The following is a 17,844-nucleotide window of genomic DNA, read 5'->3' on the forward strand; positions in this document are numbered from 1 at the left end:
GGACACCGGCCCTACATGCCTGGAGTTGGCCAAGCCTGCTCAATGGGGAAACAGCCTTCGGCTTCATTGACCTGTTACCTTAGTAAACACTGTCCTGATGAGTTTATGGTCTCAGCTGGTAGTTTCAGATCTTACTGAACAAACAAAACAAACAAGAAAGGTCATTATTAGTTGGACAGAAGAATTATCCGCCCTCACTGGCTAACGATTGTCAATCATAAGTCAGTAGCCAATGAGAATGCCGTGTCCTCGTTGTCACAGTTAGTAAAGCAAAGGTGGATGCTCTCCTGCTGGAGCATTTCCTACATTTATGTTGCATGGTTATTAGGACTCAAAGCAATAACTTTGGCTACTGTAGATTTAAAATTACTGACCAAGCCAATGTCTTAAGCAATGATTGTAAACGCTGAATTATAGTAAGGCATAACACGAGATGAGATAATATTTAATTTCCTGCCAAAATATTAGATTAAAAAAAGTTTTGATAATTGCTTACAGCACAAATAAACTTTAAGTGGTAAACAAATAACATGTATTACAGAGGGAAATGGGCTAGTTAATGAGTTGCCATGAGGCTCAAGTATGGTGCCCGTCAGGCTCTCCAAGCCATGTTTCTAAAAAGCCCACACTCAATAACTTCAAAGGTGTTTCCAACCAGATGGGGAACATTCATCAAAAATCCATAAAACATGTTACCTGACACTCATTACTCAGTTAATGATTTTACCATTCCTCATCTATGTTAATATTTTGCATAAAGGCCATAAAAGAAGCTAATAACGTGGTGATTTCCCACGATGATTACTTCCTTTGCTCTTCAATTCTCTCATTACTTACTGTGTTATCCTCATTATATTCTTTCTCATTACATTCCCCCATTACGCCTGCAATCATTCTGTCAGAGGAGCGGTCACATTTTTAAATGGCGTAAATTTCAGCTCAAAATAGGACTCCTTGTGTTTGTATGTTTACACAGAGAGGTGGTGACTAATCTCATATCATCCCTCATCTGTTGCTGTGAGTTCACCACCCACCATATTCTCATGATGGATTGCCAGTATATAAAAAGCAGGATCTTCAGAGGGAATCCCTAATGTGACAGGGTTCAACCAAATGACTAATGGATGTGGCTTTAATATACTCAGATCAATCACCTTCATGACATTTTAGAAAACCACATCTTTTGGTGGAATTCATTTGTTTTAGAACCCTCTAAGTTGTATTGTTTTACCAAACTGAATATTTTATATTTACCCTTTCCCATTAGAAAAACTTCAACATTTTAGTCTGAGACCCGTGTTTTCCTGACCATTTTTATACACTAAGCTGTCTCAAAAAAGATGGAAAAGCTCATTGTGTTGCTTGTATGTAGTCTAAGGAGCTTGGAAAGAAGAGCATCTGGATTTCTTTAAGTTGCTTGAAGACGTTTCACCTCTCATCCGAGAAGCTTCTTCAGTTCTAAGGTCAAATGGTGGAGCGTCCCAGATTTAAGCCCTATGGGAGTGTCCCCCCAAGAGGGACAATGAACCCCCTAATGATCCTCTACCTAATCACACGAGCCAAGGTGTAAAAACGGGTGTAGGTCACAATCAGTTTCGGGTGAACTCATTGTGAAACCTAGCCCCACCCTATCATGTGATTTCCTGAGGTCATAAGGCCCAGGATGTGAGTGGGCGCTGTAGGTAGTGCTTCCAGGAAATAGCCACACTTTTGCTAAAAGGTCTTACCTTCTCCCACCTACCTACCAACATTGAACAGTGCACCAAACTGTACTGGGTGAGTTTAGCTTGCTTTAAGTAAGTACGATGCATCAGTTCTTTTTTTAAAAACATGCTGTATATTCTCTTCATTCAGATTACTTAGAGCCCGACTGATATAGGCTCCTTAAGATTAGCCGGTATTTGCTTTGCCATTTCAAAATCTGATCAATTGGCCGATATTTTTTCTTTCAGACACAGAAAAACAATGTGTGGTGTGCAGTACTTATATATTAATTTTTTGTATTATGACAATAGAGTTTAAAAATAATTTGGTTTTACTGTCCCAACAAGTAGTGGATTACTTGTTTATGCTCTAATCAGAACAGCTGATTGTGTTTTTGCTGTTGCCACCAGCAAACATGCAGAGTCCTTTGGTAGTTTTTTCATCCCACTGTCACCAAGTGCTTGCTCATAAGGCATCGTCTGATTGTTGGGGTTTCTCTTGAATGCTTTAGGGTCTTTACGTTACAGTGTATAGGGCTGAGGCGCTGTAGAAATGCAAGTGAACTGTGCAAGTGAAACTATGTGGCATCAGTAATCACTTCATGGTTGAAGGGTGTTTCTTCAGTCTATTTTTTACTTTGCACACACTGAATTGTGGCCTTTCCAAACCAACAATACTAAAAAGAAGTCAGCAAACAGACAAATATGTGAGGTCTCCTTAGCAGTTATCAGCCCTTCACACAATCCTGGTTGACTGCAGACTAGATGGTACAGTTTGGATCCTATAAGCATGTATTTTGATTCAAGTAGTTTTTTTTTAATTGCCATAGTACAAAGTTGACACCCATGCTACTCAAAAACCTGATAAGAACCACTCCAACCTCTCAAGTAAAAGGTGTGGACTGACTAATATCTGAAAGCTTGAAAAACTTTTAGTACATATTTAGATTCCAAAACTCCAGCTCACAAGCTTACCAGCATTATGTACCACACTTTGTATTACTGTGCAGGTTACTAAGCAAATGTCCACATTCAGAAAGGTGCATTGACCTTTATGAGTGTGGACAACTTGATGCCTAGAAGCAAAGACTGGGTCTTACATATTGAGAAGCACAATCTGGTGCTATTATCCTCTATGATCTGTGTGTGACTGTGTGCACAGATTTGACTGGGTACCATTCAAACACAGCAGCCACAGTGCTTGAACGGTGCCCAGCATCCTTCAGTGGTGCACACGAGGCACACACAGATATTCACAGTAATAAAATATTCAAATATGCACACCAATTGAGCTCCAGACGCTAAATCGTTTCAACATGTATTGGAACGAAGCGTAATAATCACAGACTCAGCCGGATTTGTCTGACTTTTCGTGTGTATCACAAGTGATGTTGCCCGTGGAAAAGACACGTCTGGTCTGAAATGAAGATCCAGTGTGACGTCTGCCATGTATGTTCCCCATCTCCCAGTGGAGCCCAGTGCTTTACTTACAGCCCCTCGGGCACAGACTGACTGCTATTTAAACAGTGCTGGTGAGCAAGAAATATGGCACAATCAGCTCCCTCAGTGATACTCACTTTGATGAATGAGCTGAGGTGTAAAGTATAGATTGCCATTTTTGTTGTAGCACTGAAGATATATATGTGTGTCTTTCGCTAGAGGGCTTGGTATTATGTGTGTGCATCTGAGTGCGTGTGCATTGCATATTCTCCCTTGTGTCTGGGCTTTCAGATTTTCTGGAGTGATTGTACATTTTAAATTCCTCCCCTCTCTCAATTGTCTCATGGTGAATGTACACAGGCTATGGACTCCATTGTTCCACTCTCTCAGTGCCAGCCAGCCCCCCCCCCCCCCCCCCCCCGCCAGCTCGTCACACAACCCCAGAGCAATTTACGTTTCCTCCCAGGAACCAGGAACCTTTTGCTCGTTAAACAAATGTGCTAACCAATACACTGTGAAGCCACTCTCTGTCATTAACGGATTCTTTTGTAATGTATGCAGAAATAAAACTACATTTAAATGACAAATATTGTTTTACTGATAAGCAGTGATCAATGGCTGCTGACTGGCTGACTGAGTACGCTATGAATGCTTACCCATTAAGGAAGAATAGTTCATTAAAGGTGGAACAGTTAATGAAAGTCCAAAAATGTATTTAAAAGTTTAGTGGAAAGCTTTTTTTTAAGTCCCATGTGGTCTTAAAAGTAATTAAATCTAGTGCTGTAACCAGGTACGGGAGATGACATTTCCATGATTATCCCACCCACCAAACTGGTCCAGCTGGATGAAACAGGCATCAGTGAGCGTAATAACACTATTAGGCACACTAAACACATCAGGGATGTGGGTGGTGATTAACCACATTATTGCATCATTTGATCTCCCAATTTGCTCGTAGGCAGAAAGTTGTGTCTTAAAATTACATTTTAACATAAGACTGCTATTGATGGAGCACAACTCAAATGAGGCTTTAACATGAATTCATTTCAAACCTTATGATGTTCTTTAAGATGCCTGCAGACTGTCAGATTTTAGTAATCTTATAAGTTTATCGCAACACATGTGAAATATGGATCTAACAAATGGAACTTCAATTTCTTCTTTGTTGGACTTGCAAACATTTTGTTTTGCAAGTTTGCAAGTTCAGGATCTCGGAAGTGCACAAAATGGTATTCCAGATCAGTCTCCAAGCAAAAGTTTCACATGCTCACATGTATGCACATGTGACACACCAACATTTCAACAAACTCTTAGGATGCAAACAGACGGTGATACCACTTAGTTCTAGATCCAGACATGAGAGAGTTAGTATAGGTTAGTAGTATCTTTTTCTCCTGCTTTTACATCTCTTTGTAAACTTACCAAATCGATCCATGTTGCCATTTAAAGTCTGTTAACCTCTTTGTCCTCTGCAGGAGTGTGCCTCGTGCTGGGTTGCATGATCTTCCCCGATGGATGGGACGCCGAGGTGATCCGTGACATGTGCGGGGAGCAGACAGGAAAATACTCCCTGGGTGACTGCTCTGTACGCTGGGCTTACATGCTGGCCATCATGGGAATCCTGGATGCCCTCATTCTCTCCTTCTTGGCCTTTGTCCTGGGCAACCGGCAGACGGATTTCTATCTTGATGATCTGCAAACAGACAACAAGGGTAAGTAAAGGAATAATGAAGAGCAGTGCTTTAAAAAGGATTCATTTGAACTAAAGACAACATGTCTTTCACTAAATTATTTCATTTATTTTCTAAACTCTCTTAGGCAAGTTTTCTTCTCATTCCTTTAAGTAGACTTTAAGAAACAGTCTTCAGGATGGCTACTTAAAGAACATTCAAAGCTCTTTTTAGATGTTGGCTGCCTTTTCTTCCAATCTCAGTCAAGATGATCCCAAACTGCTTCAATAGTATTGACTTTCAGACTCCAAGAAAGCCAATCCTTGACTAATAATGATCCATTGTGTGTATTTCTATCCAGGTATTCTTTTACTGCATTTACTGAATTTAGAAATGGTTAAAAAATCTATCGTAATCCTGACTTTGAGAAAATAGTAATAATGAATAACTATGGGGTAAGACTGGAAACATGTCTGAGCTGAATGCATCAAATCTGGTAGTGCTAACCGTCCACCCAGTATGCTTGCTGCAAGAGAGACCTTTTATAAAAAGATGGCCTCTGAAATTGAAGCCAGTGCAAAAGCGTATTAAACTTCCATTTCTTCTAATAGCCATCAGTGGGGGCTCCTATAGTTGTAAACATAAAGCTTATTTCTAGTCTTATTTAACACACCGCCTGCAGACTTCTTTTTGAAATTCATTATACCATATTACATGGTGACTCAAAGAAAATTCCACTGCAGGTACAAATATTTGTGACTGTGTAATTACATGCAGGTGACGCAAACGGAGAACCTAACAGTGGATTCACAGGGGGGTGATGAATAGGAAAATCAAAGGAATTTGGAATTATAATTACAGTTTTTAAAATAAATATTGATACTAATAATTATATTATCATAACATGTGATTATAATCACATTATTATAATCCTATATGTTACGATGCCGGTACATATATATATATATATATATATATATATATATATATATATATATATATATATATATATATATATATATATACATGCATAGGCTATTATCAGTATAGTAAGACAATGTTTGTTCTTTAAATTATAGTCTGATTCAGAATAAAATAGATAATAAAGCAGGGTATAATTTAAGTATCACTCATATGATTAACAACTTGCTTTCAAATTGGTATTCATTGCCTTTGTTTTCTTAGTCAGCTTCTACACCAGTAAGTAATTATTAGTAATTATTCTTAAAAAACAAAACAAAAATGAATACAGCGATGGCCACAAGCCAATTATGTACAATACAGTCCATACAATTAACTTAGTAAGATCCTGTTAGGAATAATGGCAGTTTTCTAGCTAACTTGTTAGCCCGTTATGCTAATATTTAAATCTTATTATAAAATGCAGAAAACCACTGTTTAATCAATTCTATCAACCGAAGGCAATAGTCACTCTCCTAACACTTAAACACAGAGTATCATTGTTACTGTAACTCAAAGCGCAACTTTTCATTTTAAACCTGCTGATCTTTGATAACTACTTTTCCAAGTTTAATCAAAAAACGTAATTTATTTCACTGTAATACAGTTATTAGCTGATTTTATCCAATCTTTCTTCTCCAGTTGCAACTCTTTAAACCCCATTACTGTAAAACCTACAAAGAAAAACAAACACATGTAGCGTAGTTCATAAAAGTAAATCAACTCAAAAGGTGAGTTAGGAAAGGCAGTTGTTTTTTCTCCAAATCTCATTTTTAGGGCTTTTTTTGTCCATTAACATGAAATTTGTCCTGCTGAAAAATGAGTGCACTCCAACCTGACCTAAGTATCTTCAGCCAAATTGCATTCAGTGCTGAATTTAAGAGTGGGAGCAAGTCCTCCAGAGGATTTCTGACAGTTTGCATGATGTTGCATCAGGACACTCAAATCGCATTGTTTCAGCTGTATGAAAAGAGAGGAAGAGGAGGGAAGGAACAGCAGAAGGCAGAAATGAAGGGGGGAAGAGTAAAAGATATTGTAAAACATTTTATTAAATGTCCTTAAATAAGGTTTACGTGTTTGATTCGATCCCACACACAGAAAATAGAGAGACAGGCAGAAAGAAGACGATCTGTAACGGTGGACGAGAGTGTGAGCGACACAGAGACAGGGAGCACGAGTAAAGGAGTAAAGGAGAGAGGAGGAGGGGAGAGGAAGAGACTGAGAGATAAAGAGAGAGAATAGTGACATAAGATGTCTTGGTTCTCTGATGATCTATCTCCATGATGGTTTCCATGGTAACTGGAGATATTCCAGTGCGTGGGCGTGTCTTTCTCTTCTTATCTGATTAACCTCACTGACAGTTTTAGTGATTTTACCCATTTAATGCTTCTAATGCTTCACCAGCAGAGTAAAGTTTCTCTTGTCACGCACATTCTTTCATAAAAGAAAAAATGTCCCTGTAGATTATAGCCTGGGAACAGACCATGGGACTCTTTGTTGGCTATACACATGACAAAATAAATTGAGTTGTACAACGGGAAAACTGGATCAATAATAAGCCTATTTAAGGGTTATGTTTACATATACAGTGCACACTTTGAAAATGATTTACTGGCATAAATATGAGTTACAGTTTGCTTGGGTGTTAGAAGCTTCTCCAGTATCTCCAGGCCTGATAACTTTGAATCTCAATCTTGGTTTAATACAAAGCCTCCGCTGGCTTAATGAAGATGAAAATATTATCATATGCTGTGAAAAACTATTTGTCCCCTTCCTGGTTTCTTATTTTTGGTCTGTTTTTTTTTTGTTTGTTTGTTTGTTTTACATATTTGTCAAACAAATTTAGTATTAGACAAAGATAACCTGAGTAACTACATCAAAGTCAAAGTACTACCATATGAAGTATTTAAATGACAATTTCATTAATTAAAGGGAAAAGTTATCCAAACCTCGTCGTGACCATTCCTTCAAAGTAGCTGAATTAAAACAAAGAGTCGGTGCTGCAGAGAGTGGGTCACGGCACTGTGAAAGACTCACTGCCAGAGGTCACATTCCCAAGTTTACTTTTTCACATAGGATCAAATAGATTTAGATATTTCTTTTTTTTTTTTTCCTTAAGTAAAATCATCATTTAAAAACTGCATTTTGTATTTACTCTGGCTATCACTGCTGATGTTCTGAAATATGCAAATAAAAAAAACTGAATAGAAGTCAAGAAGGAGGAATTTTAAAAAAATCCCCCTGCAGCCTGCACTTCAGTTTGTGAATTATTGGCTGATTCACTTGTTTTCTCAAAATTCCCTGTTTCTGAGAAACTATTGGAGTGCTCGCCATTGGAGGGGAGTAGATCTGTATCTATGTTGTTCATATTTTTTGTTCTCTCTTGAGTAAAGCACTTCGTACCATGTTGTGGTATTCCTGGAGTTAGGGTTAGTAAATAAAGAGAAACTAACTTTTTATTTTCAAGGAAATACAGAACACAGAGTTGAGTTACCAAATTTAGAGCTGGATACAATTCTTAAATTTAAATGAAATAAGCTTTCTTGTTTGATCATTATAGAAGCCCTATTATCCTTCAACATTAACCCAACCATCGGGTTTCTTAACTGCATATTAAAGTGATTAAAATTACCCACAAAGCTCTTTTTACACAAAAAGAGTAAAATGAATAAGAATAAAAGTGCCTTAAAGCAGCTTGTTTCAGACAGAGGATGAACTGAGCATCTCCATACTAACAATCATGCAAAGCTACTTTTGTAGAGTCCAAGAGTAAGTTTAGGTTTTTGTTTTGAAACATTTAGTTTAAAACCTGCTCAGTTTACCGCATCACAATATCTCAGTCGTTTAATAACAGTTTCATAAAAAGAAAACATGTGGACGTGGCACAGACATCGATAGTAAATGAATGACCTTCTGTTTGTGCCCTTTTTGTTTGTTTGTAAGTGGTGACCTTAGCTTAGCTCATACTTACATAAGCATATTCACTCAATGCACAAATGCACTTTTTCCTGCCCCACTGTGTTTACGCCAACACTATTGTTCTTTTCTGTCCTTGCAGATTTTGCAGTGTCAAGGGTAAGTCGAGTTTCTTTATACATTTAATGTGCGTTATGTCTGAAGAATATATCTCCTAATAAAGAATTGTCACTGGTAATATTTGAGAAAACAGTTCATTTTAAAAAATTACTTTTATTATTTCACTATAAATATTTGTTTTTAGTTGATCGAGCAGCAGAGCTTATGTCAGTTCAAGTTTAGGTTAGGTATTCTAAGTTTGAATCATTTAAATATTAAACTCTGTTGGATATTTCTCACAGGAATATTTAAAAAGTTCAGCACAGTTTCTTTTTGTGTAGGTAGCTGATTCATAGTTATACACCAGAATCTCCTGATGCTCTTCGCCTTGACAAACTTCAACCTACACAAACTGAACCAAACACATTTTTACTGGTTAATCTGGTAAAACCATTTCACTTTGCTTTTACCAGATTAACCAGTAAAAAAAAAGTACTCCCAGTTTATATACTGTTCATTTTGCTGTCCAGTTTCTAAACAAAAACCTCCCTGCTAACCTCAAACAGAAACGCTGATTTTGGAGTGAAAAACACCATAAATATCTTAAAAAGCTGTGAAATGTTCAAAATGTGTAAAACACAAAGTAGGATTAAATCTAACCTTAAATTGAATCTAATTAGACTTATTGAAACACAGTTGAAACAATCCAGTGCTTATTCTCCAAAAAACAAGGAATCATGTGGTTTACAGCTCTGTGGGCTTATTCAAAACAGTTTTAAACCAAAGGTAAAAGATTCAAACGGCTTCTGACTCTTTCTTTTTATCAGCTGAACTCTCCATGTAAAAATGTGAGACAGGTCGAGGTTTTCCTGGGAATTTAGTGGCAACCACACAGTACACTACTACTGCAATGTAAAGAAATGGTACATTTAGACACAAATTATTTTATAATAATAATCTTTAGTATTTATTACTATTATTATTATTATTATTGATGACATTGTTTTCTGTGAATATAGGTTTACCACGATAGCCCTAAAAGCCCACAGGTCTAGTTTTAGTGTTTCCAAAATTACCTTAAAAGTTTAGTTAACCCTTTAACGCCTAGTGCAGCGGTCCCCAACCCCCGGGCCTCGGACCGGTACCAGTCCGTGAGTCGTTTGGTACCGGGCCGCGAGAGTTGAGGCTCAGGTGTGAAATGTATGGTTTTCAGGGTTTTTATCGGTTTTCAGCTTTATTTTGTTATCGTTTTTATCGTTTACTCAGTTTTCCTGGGTCTTTTCACGTGTGTTATGAATAGATCTTCTTTTTTTCGATACCGGTACTAGTTTTATTTTGTTGCGGTCCGTGGCGCAAAAAAGGTTGGGGACCGCTGGCCTAGTGTATCATATATGATACATACAGTTTTTTGCCAATTTTGGGGACATCAACATCATCAGTGTAAAAAGAATTAAGCAAAAGAAGGTTAAATAAACACTATTTTCAAACAATTTGAATTTTGGGGCAATTATTTCATGATTCAGGCTTTAAAGGGTTAAAAATTTAAATAAATCTTGTAAGAACTTTTACATATAATATTATTGTTCAACAAAGTTGATGGGCTGTTGCAATAGAAGAAAGGTTAAAAGAGAAGCTTTCCACAATGTTGCTCAGTAGTAGTAGTATGCTTTTAGTGCTGTTAAACATTACTGCATTTAATACATCAAGACTCTCAATTTTAACAAGTCTTTGCTTAAACTCCAAGCCACAAAACTGTTTCACAAAGGTTATTTTCTGCTTTATGTTTTTTTACACTCCTGCCCACACCGTTAATAACTTTGATTTCACCTATAAATCTCACCCATAGCTTCATTCCTTTTGAGCACAGTAATGAAGCCTCTGTGTTGTTTCCTTCAGATTGAGGTGCGGGACAGAAGAGAGCCACGATACGGAGTACAGCGTCTTCACTGAGGGCACTGGACAACTTCTCTTTCTCTGTTCTTCTCTTTCTGCCCTTCTCTTCTTCTCTTCTCTTGTCTCTCCTCTCCAATGATCAGGATATCACCCAATCTCAATGCAGACACCAAGTGTACAGGATTCTGTAAGATAAAAAACAACAACAACAACAACAACCAACCACACTGGGATAAACTATATTTTGGAAAAAAAAAATTATACAAGGTTGTACAGTGCATTTAACACTTTCTCAATGAATACCTTTATGATGTAAAAAAGAAAAAAAAAAGAAAAAACTTTACTGTATTTAAAGTCTTGATTTTTTGGTGAAAAGTTCAATCCTTAAGATGAAGAACCATAATGCCCATTTATGATTTTACTGTGGTTAATTTGACTTATTGCTATTTACCAATGTTGAGTTTGTGTGTTGTGTCCATTCATAGCTTTCAGAGAGCAGATTCTCAATACTCCTCACACACTGGTAGAGTGGAGACTCGCAATATGGCAGCAAGTCCATTATTAAATATTTAAAACACTTCAACAGGGACTCGTATGGCTCTTCATCTAAGGACTTTAAAATGTGAGAAATTTAGAGGAGTACCCCATTGCAGCTTTACAGAACCTAACATCTCTGGGAGATTCTCTACTGTACATACTTAACGATGTATATAACATTACTGCTGACAACAACAGCCGACAACAAAACCTCATCTGACTCTAATGCATTTGCGTATAGTATTTCTACCCTTGGTTTCAGTGTTCCTCGTGCTGGAAGAGCATCAGAGTATGTGCAAATTCATTGTGTTTCTTTGACTCCTCCCTTCTGAAGCTACAGATGGGCTTAAAAAACGGATTCCTGAGCTAAATATTCACCAGAGAAGCAGAGCAACGTGAATCAAAGTGATCATGTATGGTCACTTTGATTTCTTTTTTAATGGCACAGGAAATGAGACACATCCCTTGCATTAGCATGGCCTCAACAGAAGCCCCTTGTTGTAGTATGTCCCCATTGAGTATGGTGTACATTTTAAGCTGTTTAACTTAACAGCAGCTGTCTATTCAGAGTTAATCTTTTTTTTTTCTCCTCGCGCTATCCCACGATCCCCTTCTCCAGTGTGCAGTTTACTCCAGTTTATGGCTCCAGCATACAGTGATGAGTTTACTCTACAGATGTCTTAAGGCTGCATGAATATGACTGTAGGACTGCTGGCCCCATGTGGTGCAATGTTAAAAAGGTGATGTCACTTATATGCCTCTTTTAATAAACAACACTGTTTTGTAGTAGCCATAGGACCGATAGGAGGGTCACAATCCCAGCAAAAAAAAATAAACAAATGAATAAAAGAAAAAGACTTTAAAGAGTACTAAAACACTTCAGACCATTAAGTCTTAACAGGGCTGTTAGACAGCAAAGATTTAAAACTCTTGTCATTCTGGGAAGGGCTGCATCCAGGATTTTCGTAGTAGAGAGTTTACGATTAAAATCCCACCAAGGCACTTCCTGTTCTTCCATAAAATATTGGCCAAATTCAAACATAACATATGTTTGTCCATGCATCTGAGAAAATATGGAGAGCTTATCTTATGAGAGAAAAAATCATCTACAGTTAAATCTTACTTTGATATGGCAGCAACAATTTAGAACTGGCAAGAAAATCATCAAGATTTCTTAAATAATTCTAATAAATCGTAATTCTGCTAAGCAAAAAAAAGGCTAATTTGTTTTTTTTGAAAAAACAAATATTGAAATTTAAGCATATGTAGGACAGATGTTGCCTTTGCCCTGTTCTCTGAAGTAGAATGATGACTGCTTGAGACAGTAGATCACATTTATAAGATGAAAGCTCCAGTTTTTTGATTTTTTTTATGGATGCTGTGCCCTTCTGTAATAATGGCCCTCACGCAAGGAACTTTTATAGTAGAGTCCCTGTGGTCTCTAAGAAGAATCTGTGCGGGTCCCTGTGGGCAAGTGCAAGACAAGCAAACTAATACCATGTTTGTAAATTTAATAACAAGATGTGTGTTCAGTCTGCTGTCTATAAATGATTCTTGCTGAGGCCCTTTGAGAACAGTCATATTGGGATCAGCAAATTAGTTACAATGTTACAATGATCACTATTCCGAGCTCCACTGTCCAAAAAGAAAGTATTGTCCATGTAACATTGTTACCGTGACGTGTCACCAACCCCACCCTGATTTTGTCCCTCCAACAGAGTAACTTGATGTAGCACTAGACACGCAAGTGTCATTGGTTGTTATCCATGGTGACACATGTATGACAGTGATCATTGCTACACCAGCAACTTAAAAACTATCATGTGTATAGCGATGAATCCTTTGCCAATTTTTGTGATAACCGAGGAAGTCTGTAGTCTCCTGATTTTAAAGACATGAATCTGTTTCATCTGCAAGAGCATTCAGTACTCGGGTTTGAGCTGTTGAGTTGTGACTCACAACTGTACCCGTGTGCGCTGTTATAGCTTCCACAAGCTATAGCCAATTGATTTGTCTGCATCAGTGACACCGATTGTCATGATACCAGCGACAAGTGGGATTCTAGCGTGACAAGCTGCAGTTGCAACGAATGATAAAGCAAGCTGCTGTAATCCAAGGCACCGTGGGGCTCTTATCCCTCTCAGAGCAGCACTTGAGGCTGACATACTGTAAATGAACCTCGTAAAGCCTGGCTCAAGTCACGACAAGAATAGAATTAGCTCTGCACATGGGTAATTGTTTCAGATGAGATATTGGCACGCTTTGCCCTTTTAAGATCATAATGTAAACCCCACGAAGTAACTGATTCTATTTGAGGGAGCAATTCATCCACCACAAGGCCAAAGTACAGCCTAGTGAGGGGCACATTATACTGTATTATAGTTAATTAGAATTCATGTTATGCTCTGTTAGGGATGCATTGCTAACACAATCACTGTGGACCAGTAAAAGAATGCGATTCAAAAATCAGACTATGCCATTACAGCTAAGAATTTTAATTAAACTATCACAATTGTGGAATGAGTTACGGGAAGATGCCCAATATGGGTTTGAGATCAGCTCAATAGGTTATCCTGGGTATGTTATCACTATATAATGAGCAGATAGCTAGACTGTAGTGTTTTTTGTTAGAATGGTAGCTAGCTAACTCTCAGGAAGCTGTGTACACAGTACTGTATTAAAGGCTCAAGTGGAAACGATCAAACACAAGCAAGTCAAATATGCGATTAAAGTCTTTTCATTGATGGACTTAAGATGAGGTCAAAGTTTAAATGACGCATTGCTCAGCTGCATCCCTTGTTAGTAGAGTTTAAAGTAGAATAGTGCCGGTTTTCCAAGCTGGGCCTTTAAGACAATATGACAACAGCCCTTATGCTGATTCTAATGATGCTGTCCACGCAGGCTCTGCACAGACCCTTTGGCCTATATTGATCACCCACCCGGGCTAGAAGTGCTGGGCCCTCATTCAAGAAACGTTTCTTTCACTTTAACCATGAAGTAACTGTACGAGAAAAAGAAAAAAAAAACAATGCAAATGATTGAAAGAGACCTCATTCATTTGGTATAGCAAAACATATATGTTTGCTTTTTATATGTGTGTGATCATTTGAGAGAACCAGAATGCTTTTTTTGTATCTAAAGTTTGCATAAAGCAGGCAGTAATGTCTCTCATGCAGTATATATTGGGATTTAAATATCTCCTATAGCGTGCATCTCTCATTTGGGAATACTTTCACAGGCCCAGGATGTATGTAACGACAAATCTACATAAAGAAAAAGAGCACGGGAAGAAAAAAAAAACCCTGAGGCCTAAATGGTCGAGTCAGGCTTCCAAGCATCATTACCTGCGTGATCAATGGTCTGGTCTCTTCTCCGGATACTCTGTTCCTGAGAACTTGACAATGAACTGAAAATATACCTTAACAAGGAACTGACAATACCTTAACCTTGATGAGCACATATTTGTACCACTTCAGGTGCCTCTAAGAACTCTTGATTTAATTCAGATGTGGTGCAGAACCAGCAAAACAAGTAGTGACACTGTAGTTTTTTCTACTGAAGACTACATACTCAGACTGAGCTCTGAAGTTAGGTGGGTTTTATTGCAGATTTGAGATCAATTCAGTTTCAAGTCAAAGAATTATAGCTAAAATAATATTGGCTAGTTTTCCCCAGTTATTTACCTTGCTTTGGGGAAACATTTTGATATTTAAAAATTTGTTGTTGTTGTTTTTTTGTTTTGTTTGGTTGGTTGGTTTTTTCCAATGTGCGATTGGACTGAATTCACCTCAGTCTTCGATTACATCATCTAAAGACATGAAAAAGAATGAAAAGCTAATAAAAGAGTCAATGACAAGTCATTTCCAATCTCTGGCCACAAATGAAAGCTTTGTGGATTATGTAAATGCCATTTCTATGTCAATGATTTCATCATCTTTTTATCATGTAACATCATGTATAAAGACATCGTGTTTGGGGGTGGGATGGGACAGGGGCAAAGATGAGTAATGTCCAGTGACTTATGTTATGATAATAGTTCTGTTAACTCCTGAAATGCAGATGTTGCCAAAATACCATCAATGATCATGTGTTACCATGAAAATGAAAAAAAAAAAAAGAGAAACACTTGATTTTGGTTTTGTATAACAAAAGAATGATATACTGATATTTGTCAAGTATTTCTGAAGAGATCTTTGTTTTATGTGTTAACTACAGACTCTTTCCTTTCTGTTATGCTTTACTTTCAGTGTATTTCAGTATGATGTATGATGATTGTTGTTTGGTCACATCAGGCTTAACATCTCAGACTCAGTTTCGTGTTACTAACAGATGACTGCTTGTTGAAATTTCAACACCCAAACATGTACAAAAATCTGTTTATAGGGTTGCTTGATGGTGGCCAAGTGGGCAGACTGTGAAAGAGGCTTGTTGTTTTCTTGGATTATGATGACATGCTGATTTTGATTTAAAAAATTATAATGTTGAATGAATTCCTATTTGTGAATAGTATTCCAACTCACCATGATGACAATTTCTGTTATTGAAACACATTTTGAGAAGGTCGAATAAAAATATTTTACATTCAAAAAATACTGTCCCAGCTGGATCAGTAGACTGTTTTTTAGCGTACGGATGTAAAGCAGAGCAGTAAACACTGTTCTTCCGCATACAGCCTCACACACCTCCCAGACAGAGTCCTGAGGCCTAGATCCATCACTGTGCATAAAGTTCTGGCTGAAATAGGACTATTTATGTAATTAACAGCCACACGCTAGTGCACCCGGCTCTGCTGTAGTGTTCAGGGTGAGTCACACAACCAATAATATCACACAGAGCCACTGCACACAGATGCACACGAAGAGGGTGGCATAGCCTGAGACTGCCTGTGACTGGAGAACCCACAACCTGTCACAGTAAGTACCTGTAATTCATCAGTGGCTTCCTTCTCTGTGTGGTCTGCTTTTAGCAGCTACCACATCGGTCACCCACAGTGTTATGTATTGAATTCTGTGCTGAATGTGTATGCACCCTTGGATACTGCATGGCTCGATCCACTACAATACAGTTATACTTTTAGAAACCTTAAATGTTTCACTGGCATTTAGGACTGCTTGGCTGACTTTTTATTCTCATATGCTCTATAATCTTATACCCCTATATATGTGTGCAGGTGAAAAAAGAAACTAATGTAATGTATCATAGCAAGGTTTTGAACTTCACCATGTCCTGATAAGCTTCAGTCACACAGGCCTAAAGATTGACTTCCTGACAAAATCTGGTTGCTAGGGAGAAATGGGATACACTTTATAATTAAGCTCATGACTAACACCATAATTTGCCTGTAATTAAATTAAATTTCCCTGCAAATACCTTCAGTTAGGTAGAACAATGGGTCTTACTTAAAGTCAGGTTATACTTTAAGTAAATTTAAGTAGTCTGTAAATAATTTTAACTAATGTGCAAGTCATTCATGTCGTGCATGAGTAATTCTAAGCATTCCATAGCTTAGAAACAAGTAGACACAAATTGTTCTGTAAGTAATTTTAATTTAGTTAGTGAGTCAGTGTTTTCCAGACAAAGTTCAGCAGATTCTGGCAACCTGCTAAAGACCAAAGCAATTGCAAGGAGTTTTTTCCTTCCTCTTTGTGTCTAGTTTCACCTGATGACAGAAGGAACTTTCTCCAACCACTCGCCAACCAACCATGAAATTGTTTTTGAGTTCATATAGGTTTAGAAGTGGTGACAAAAGCCATGGAACCGCACCATTCAGTGACACCTGTGCGTCTTGAAACAGACAACTCACATCAGAATAGAAGTGTTTCCTTATGCTCACTGACAAGAATTGTTTGCAGTAGCTCTTCCTTTTAATTGAATAACTGAACCTGAAAAAATGCTAACATATATATACAGTGTAAGCGGGGGGCTCCTCATTATACTAGAAAAACATTTAAGTTTCCTGTAATTTTTCTGTATGATACCATAAACACAGTTTATAGCCACCATGGTAAAGGTAGCATAGCAGCATAGCCTACATGCTCAGCTATCCTAGTTGTGCTAACACTTACAAGCTAAACCGCTGTTTACAACAATGCTAATTTACGCTAAACAAAAGCAAAGTCATTAAAACACGTTGCTCTGGTTGATATTTTTACATTCCATCTGCAAAGCTAAGAAATGGGGATAGCATGTATGTGACTTTAGAACTGCAGTATACATGCTGGGTTCGTTACACACACACACACATACATATATGTATGTATACATACATATATCAAGCTCCCAGGCCTCTGGTAGAGGACCCAAGCTTGAAGGATAAACCGCCCGCAGGGGCGTGCTGGGTTTATATATATATATATGTTGTACGTATTTTAGGCATTTACGGCTGGAACAGGAGAAAGTAATGAAGAGTGACATGCATCAAAGATGTCAGCCAGACACTATGTAGACAGTGCAGTTCATGGGTGTCATGTTATTCTGTAGGCCAACGAGGTGTCCCATTCTGTGACCCCGAGGTTGCAACTGAATGATGGAGAGCTGGAATACAGATGTTCCTGGAATCCTTTTCAGGAATCGTTAGCTCTTTCACATTGTGTCAACAAAGACCCATCTAACAGAGAGAAATCTCT

The 17,844-nt window shown here is 37.8% G+C and overlaps 1 protein-coding gene across 1 annotated transcript in view; it reads left to right on the forward strand.

Moving 5' to 3' along the window:
* Positions 1-15,174, forward strand: part of LOC308406768 (LHFPL tetraspan subfamily member 4 protein-like) — a gene marked incomplete at its 5' end in the record, with an annotated part of 37,007 nt that extends 21,833 nt beyond the window's left edge. The window contains 3 exons of the mRNA XM_080897973.1: positions 4,619-4,855; positions 8,832-8,848; positions 10,685-15,174. Of these exons, the coding sequence (XP_080754099.1) occupies positions 4,619-4,855; positions 8,832-8,848; positions 10,685-10,738 (308 nt within the window). The 3' untranslated portion in view covers positions 10,739-15,174. The remainder of the gene's footprint in view (positions 1-4,618; positions 4,856-8,831; positions 8,849-10,684) is intronic.
* Between the last annotated feature and the right edge of the window lie 2,670 nt (positions 15,175-17,844).

Source organism: Rhamphochromis sp. 'chilingali' (assembly GCF_963969265.1).
Source record: "Rhamphochromis sp. 'chilingali' genome assembly, chromosome: 12".
NCBI classification, from domain to species: Eukaryota; Metazoa; Chordata; class Actinopteri; order Cichliformes; family Cichlidae; genus Rhamphochromis; species Rhamphochromis sp. 'chilingali'.